This window comes from Candoia aspera, chromosome 2 (assembly GCF_035149785.1).
Source record: "Candoia aspera isolate rCanAsp1 chromosome 2, rCanAsp1.hap2, whole genome shotgun sequence".
Classification (NCBI taxonomy): Eukaryota; Metazoa; Chordata; class Lepidosauria; order Squamata; family Boidae; genus Candoia; species Candoia aspera.
This window is the reverse complement of record NC_086154.1, coordinates 32,475,734-32,483,438: the sequence shown is the minus strand read 5'-3', so window position 1 is coordinate 32,483,438 and position 7,705 is coordinate 32,475,734. Positions and strand designations below refer to the sequence as shown.

Sequence of the window (7,705 nt, the reverse complement as noted above, 5' to 3'; positions counted from 1 at the left end):
TCAAAATACCTGACAAATATGAAACATGAACTATTAAGTAAATATTAGGGAAGGTTATAAAACAGATATTAGTGCTAAAAACTGATTCACCTTTCTGAAATGGAAACCTCAAGTTTTCTGTCATCATCCTCTGGCTTGCATAGACGTGTACAGTGACATACTACCAGTTTGATGGTGTGACTGTTCTGCTCTGTTAAACTACCTAGGTGCACTAACCCAGGTTCAAAGCAGGGAATATGATTCTGAGCTTCTGTGGACATAGACACTGCACCTCCCAGCAACTCCTTTAGACAGCTGTTTTAGATCTCTGTTCTTGAGCGTAAGTGATAGTGCTGCATTATTCCACGAAAAGATGCTTTGTTTTAAGGAGGTGCTGACAGGTGTGACATTGGTGTCTATACCTGTTCTGAATCACCTTTTTCCCCTTCAGATCTGCATCTCTACATAGCCCTAAAACCAATTTATCTTTGTGTGTGTGTATGCCTTTTTTCCCATGTAAAATAATTGCCTTATACCAAAAAGAGATAAACTTTTGCTGCAGGTTATGATTTAAATATTATGTGTTTAGATCACAGGAAGACATATTCCCTTAGGGATGTTCAACATGTGGTTCAAAATTTTGTCTGGTAACAATAAGCTAATTGCTTAATTAAACAGACAAGCAAGGGGAAGAGATCACATGTGCAGAGATTTCCTTTAATATCTGGATCAAAATGGCAGCTGTTCCAATCTGGCACTTTGAAGAGAAGCTCCTCTTCAATTAATTGTGTTATTCTTCAGTTCATTTATTAGTTAAAATTGAAGTGCATCTTCAAAGTTTCACATGTCCCTAAGAGTTTAAATCCTTTATCAGATACAGGATATTGGCCTTGTACAGGGACCTGAGCTCCAGGAACCACAGTTAAGAATACAATCACAGGAACATTGGAGTGGCAATGTACAAACTTACTCTTTCTCAAATACATTTGAGAAATCAGGATATTTTGTGGGTAAAACTAGAGGGAAAGGTGTGTTTATAAGTCCTGCAAATTCTCCTTTGATAATTCTGGTAGGTAAATATAATTAAATATATTATATTTAACTCCCAGAACTGTCAAAACATCATTTGCCAGCGAGTCTCATGATTATGAGTTCGTAGCCAGTCTATTCCCAAAACAAGGGGAACAGCCATGTCCCAGTGAATCTCAAGATTATGAGTCTGCAGCCAGTCCATTCCCATCATAAGGGAAACATCTTTGGAAGAAGTTAAATAGAATTGTACAGTTTTCTGATGAGTGTCAGTGTAAGACAAAGGTAAGTAATATATTCAGTACTTGGGCTGACTTAAATAGTTTTCCATCGTTGAATATTCAGTGCTTTGAATAATTCAAAGAGAATCTTTGCACTATAGTATTACCTATAAAAGTGATTGTGGCTCCCAAATCTAGCAAGACAGGAGGGTGAACCATTGGTGACTTTGGGTAGCTTACAGCATAAAAAAGAAAGGAAATAAAAGCAAAGCACAACAAACACCTAGAATAAAAACCCAGAATAATAGAATAATTGAGGCCAACCACTGAAAAGACCACACAGATACCTTTCATTCTGGCCAGTTTCATCTCATGCTGTAGATCAGTGTCTGGAGAAAGGGCTATAGTCTCAGGGCTTTCAGAGAGCCAGTAGGGTCAGGGCTGTCTGAACCTCACAGGGCTGTGACAGAGAAGGCACACCTTCTGGATCCTGCTAGGTGTGGGTGTTTCATAAAAGAGATCTGAAGCATGTGTTACCCTGCCAGATCTCATGAGATGAGCACAGATATTTGGAGACAGATGGTCCCACAAATAACTCAGCCGTGTGCCGTGTGTTGCTCCCAGATGTCTGTAGGGAGCAGTGCAACTACAAATACATTGGAGCACTGAGGAAATCTACCTCACGACAGCTATTTTTATTATTTGCAATTTCCCTTATGTGATTACTTCGTGAAATTAAGCCGAAGCTTAGAAAAAGCTTGATTAAGTTTGTTGAAGGGATTATGCACCTTGGCTGAATCATGGCTGCACTGAAAATATTTTGGGAAACCACTGTTTTCCTTTTATTTTTTTTAATTAAAAAGTTGAGAATGTATACCTGGATAATTTTCATTTTGCAGACTGGGTACCGTTAAATACAGTAAAGAACAGAATATTACGTTGGGATTCATTCTTTGCGGGTTCAATTGCTAAGTTGTATGATTAGTTTTTACATAATATTTTCTAACTCTAAGACGCCTTATGAGCAGGAATCAGTTCATCAGCCAGACAATAATTCTGCTTGCTGGATACTTCCTTGAGCCTTTTTGGCATCTAGCACTAGGAAAGAGCTTCAAATTTGCCACACTATAAATAGACAATTCACAATTAATTAGAATTATTTTTTTCTGTCTTGGTAGGTCAACATTAAATTAGAAAAAGTTGCATAACTTGTCTTATAGAACTAATGCTGAATATAACTGCAAACCATCATGAAATACTTTGGTTTTTATACCTTCTGTATGTCTTGATGATTTTGCACTGAAAAAAAAAAGTGGTTCTCTTAGGATTAAAGCCTGTCACAGATGAAACATTGAAATATATTGTCATTAGGTCTTCTTTCAATTAAATGGGGGGGGGTGTTAATTTTTCTTAGTGCTATTTTCCTGCATCTTGTGCCATAAGATTTTTGCAGTATTTGTTGTCAAGTCATCTTCAGTCTAAGAGCATTTTGGGTTTGCAAGAGTCAGATTACACTCATATTTGCATTTGAAACTGCTTTAGGCAATTGCCTGACTATATTAAGGATCTTTTAATGAACATTACTGACACACTGCACTTGACATTCAAATTAATGTATACCCTGAACTCATCCATACAGTACCCAAGGATGTGCTTTCCTCCCATTCTTGAAGGAAGTACTTCATTTTTTTCCCCAAAATCACTGCCCCTACAGTGATCCTCTTACTGTGCCTTAGGAATGAGGCCAAGCAGAGTCACTGCCCTCATGTGGTTAGCACTAACATGCTGCTGTTGGGGAGTGAAGAGTGAGGAAAGGGAGGGATTCTTGCCTGCCTTCCCACCCCACCATGGGCCAAAAGCTGCCCTTCCCACTTCCAAGCTCCTCTGCCCTTTGTTGCACCTTCCCTTACCTCTCTGCTTTCTGGAGAGCACTACCATCACCCTTGGAAGTATTCATGCTTGACCTCAGTGTGCCAGTGGCCTGCCACCCTTGCTTCCAGGGCCAATATATAAACTTGCCTATTCTTATGGTTCAAACTCTTATAAAGTCAGACAATACAATTAGCATAAGAAAACATTAAATAAATTCATGCATTATCAGCCCAATGATGTGCATGCTTACAAATGGCATTACTTGGTAAATTTGTTGTTTATTCGTTTAATCGCTTCCGATTCTTCGTGACTTCATGGACCAGCCCACGCCAGAGCTTCCTGTCGGTCGTCAATACCCCCAGTTCCCCAAGGACGAGTCCGTCACCTCTAGAATATCATCCATCCATCTTGCCCTTGGTCGGCCCCTCTTCCTTTTGCCTTCCACTCTCCCTAGCATCAGCATCTTCTCCAGGGTGTCCTGTCTTCTCATTATGTGGCCAAAGTATTTCAGTTTTGCCTTTAATATCATTTCCTCAAGTGATCAGTCTGGCTTTATTTCCTGGAGGATGGACTGGTTTGATCTTCTTGCAGTCCAAGGCACTCTCAGAATTTTCCTCCAACATCACAGTTCAAAAGCATCGATCTTCCTTCTCTCAGCCTTCCTTATGGTCCAGCTCTCGCAGCCATATGTTACTACAGGGAATACCATTGCTTTAACTATGCAGACCTTTGTTGTCAGTGTGATGTCTCTGCTCTTAACTATTTTATCGAGATTTGTCATTGCTCTTCTCCCAAGGATTAAGCGTCTTCTGATTTCCTGACTGCAGTCAGCATCTGCAGTAATCTTTGCACCTAGAAATAGAAACTGCCTCTATGTTTTCTCCCTCTATTTGCCAGTTATCAATCAAGCTGGTTGCCATAATCTTGGTTTTTTTGAGGTTTAGCTGCAAGTCAGCTTTTGCACTTTCTTCTTTCACCTTCATCATAAGGTTCCTCAGTTCCTCTTCACTTTCAGCCATCAAAGTGGTATCATTGAGAAATTTACTCTCTACCAAGTAAAAACAGTCTAAATCATCTCATCCATTGGCCATGGCCTATTTTATTCCTTGTTAGGATTCTGTCCTAATTCATAGTTTTATTTATTCATTATCATTCATTATTTATTCATTCAGTTTCGATGCCACCAAATCCAACTGACTCTGGTTGTCTTGTTTATTCTTGTATTTTTTTTTTCCAGTGAAGCATTACTGTGTCAATTCTCGAGATGTTTATGAACTTTCAGAATAGTCCCCTTCTTTTCAGTGAATATTCTTTTGTTTTAGTTCATCTCCTTATAAAATTAATCAATTACAACTTGACTAACCCATTTTGCTCTCTTCCTCATCTCAAAAAGAAGTACAAGAAAGTGCAGTTTCAAATCATTCCAATCAAGCTAGGGTCCACTACTTCCTTTAGTTGTAGTTTAATTATACCTTCTATTCATTTAATGACTCAGTCATACTGATTACTTCTTAACTAACATTGTATTTATGGTTCTTCAGACTGTCGTTTTTAGTGGGCATAGTTGTCCTTTGTTTTAGTTCAAGGTCCGACAGAGTTAGAGAAGATAATTAGCATGAGAAGATGGTAAGTAATACTATTGAGTGAGTAAAAAGTCAGATGAATTTTTACTATGCTCTTCAGGTTCTATCTTGTTGGCATGTCTACTCTTTAATTTTCTGTTTCCCTGAAATGTATGACAACTATAATGCATGGTCTGTTCCCCAATCCGCATCTTAAAATACGCTGCTTTATGGATTGTTCTTTTGTATCCTCTGTATCCTGTTATATACACTAGTCAATTTTGATATTAATATTGCCCATCCATTAAAGTCCTCATGTTGAGTCTTGTTATTGTTATTTATGGTATATGTTGACAATAAACAGAGTATGAAAACTTTGCTAATCTGCCTCCTGTGCTGTTGTGTACCAGTCCAAATCTTCTGTAATTCCAAATTCTTCCATTTCTCATTTTTTTTTATTCTGTGCACCCATTAGTAATCTTGTGTCCTTTCTTGAGACTGCATTTAGTATCTCTTGTAAATTGTTCTCAGTAACATCTACCCAGGTGCATGCCCTTGTATACTATTCATGTTAACCAATTCATTGCTTGATTCGCTAATTATGTGCCATCACATTGGTATCAACTCTTACCGACCACATACATTATTTTCTTGGGGACAATTTGTCCCCAACCTGGTTTTTAATGTCTTCGCTGGTTCTTAATGTCTTAATGTTTTCTCATCATTTTCATTTTGAGCTATCAGAGTAGTGTCATCAGCATAGTGCAGTCTGAGTCCATCCATCTTGTTGCTGGTCTTCCTCTTCATCTGTACTTCTCTCTTTGCAGCCTAAGGTTTTCTTTTCCTGCATTGCAGCATCAACAACTAGATGTTCTGAAGTCTTTAATATAGCCATGTCATAAACGCCATTAATAATGTGAAAGTTTCTCAGCTGTTCCTCAGTAGCAGGATAGATAGGCCCCTCAAGTCAGTTGAGTGCCACCTGACTTGAGGGGCACTCAGGCGCTTATCATGTAGCACTATTGTCAGTCATTGTATATTTTCTATCCATGTGATTTTCTTGGTAAAATACTGGAGTGAATAATTCCTTTGCTATTGTCACTAAAGGGATCGTCTGCCTCCAGCTTCTTCCTGTATTGCTGCTGTTCAGTATAGGTGTCTGCTTGCTTTAGCTGGGCTGCTGGAGTGTCTCTCACATCTTGGATGACCCTGCTGGGATTGTATTCTCTTGGTGTAGATTTTATTTATTTATTTATCATATTTCTTCACTGTCCATCTTGTATAGCAACGACTCTGGGCGGTTTACAAGTGAATAAAAAGAATAAAAGATTCATTATAAAATATAAATATACATAAATATAAGAAGCAAAAGATATAAAATATAAAGTCCAAGATAGTCTTAGTAAAATTCCTGGCATTCTTTACTTACCACTCCAAGGGACGCCCTTCCCAACCTTACGATGAGGCAGCAAAGCAGGACTGGGTGGTAGGGGAGGAATTCATTCATATCGGCTAATTTTAATAGATATGAACTTGTGGTTTATTGAGTTATAGCTGAACATGCACTTAGCAGTGTACTTTTGAGTATCATTCCTATTCTATTCCTGTGTGTAGAGTCCTGATCATGTAATCATTCTAGTTCAACTGATCCATTCAACTCCAGTTAAATTTATTTATTCTTAATTCATTGTCACTTAATTTACAAACTAATTTGTTAATCTGTTGGATTGTCCTTTGGCCCCACCAATAACAAATAATTTCTGGAACACATTGATCCTGCATTTTGAAATTATTACAAACTGCCCTCCTGGAACAATAAGATTATTTGACATGGTACATTATATTATTTAGCATAAATTGTTATAGTCCAAATTTTACTTACTGCCTTTTGCAGGGTCTGACGAGGGAATATTCTTGATTTATTTGTCTATCATTTTTGATAGTGCATGTAATACATAACTATCCTTACTGTGACTCTGGCAATTAAAATGTTTGTGTATTCATGTTTTAACAGATTAAGGATTCTGTGTGGACAAGTAAGTGTATTGTTCATTTGAGGCTGGACAACAACTGACTTCACAGTCAGAGATGTTATTCCCATGGAAAGAGATGTTCCTGCTTTTCTTTGTTGGCTGCTTTGGAGGTAAGGATATATTATACTCTATTTTTTTTTAATTTAGAGCAACAGGCTAATCATATTTTTCCAATGCAATTATTAGAATAATCAAACAAAGCTCTATAGCCCAATTAAATGTGCATTATAAGAGTAAATATTAGTGTTTTATTAAAGTTTATCATTTAGAATTAAGAAAAATAGGAGCAGATGTGGGTGTTCAATTTCAGTTTGGGACTCTGTAAAGCTCTTACACCAATCTCTCTACCTGTACCCCTGAGTGAATGGTGCAAATGTGGCATCAAGATAAAATAGAAGAGAAGGTCTTGTATCACAATCAGTGGCTGATAGATTTTCCCTTAAATGAGAGTGACCCTTGCAGTCAGGCTTCTATTGGTCACTCATAGGACAAGTAACATTTTAAGAGATGAAATGGAGAGAAATCCTTAATTTTCCTATTTATTCCATGACTCGACTTTGTTCAATCTTATTTCCAATCTTATTCTGAGTATTTTATGCTAGCATACTTAGTTTAACTTAATTATATCAATTTATTTATTGTATGGAAAAGAAGACAGTACTTCTGCCATAGTTCCCAATTGCCATCTCTTTCTGCATTCAGGATGAGGCATCCTTCCTTTAGACAAAAACTGTTCAATATATATGTCTGAAATTTGACCCAAAGGTGTCTTGCTATGTCTTACCCATTTTATATTTAAACCCAGATTTTAAGAAAACATAGTTCAAAAACCCCTCCACTAATTTTAGTGAAGTTTGAAAGTTCATAAAGCTCTAGTTTCATTTTCTTATTCCACTTACTTTATTAAAAGTCCTCAAGTTTTTAATCACTTTGAAACTCTGAAAAGCTGAGCAACTTTCAAACAGCTTGCATTTTCACAATTACTAATATATATCCATTATTCATCTGA

The 7,705-nt window shown here is 37.2% G+C and overlaps 1 protein-coding gene across 2 annotated transcripts in view; it reads left to right on the top strand.

Annotated features, from left to right (window-relative positions):
• Window positions 1-6,674: 6,674 nt before the first annotated feature.
• The window catches only part of LOC134489117 (contactin-3-like), a 157,155-nt gene continuing 156,124 nt past the window's right edge, over window positions 6,675-7,705 (top strand). For both annotated transcript variants that reach the window (XM_063291599.1, XM_063291598.1), the window contains exon 1: window positions 6,675-6,806. In XM_063291599.1, the coding sequence (XP_063147669.1) occupies window positions 6,752-6,806 (55 nt within the window). In that variant the 5' untranslated portion in view covers window positions 6,675-6,751. The remainder of the gene's footprint in view (window positions 6,807-7,705) is intronic.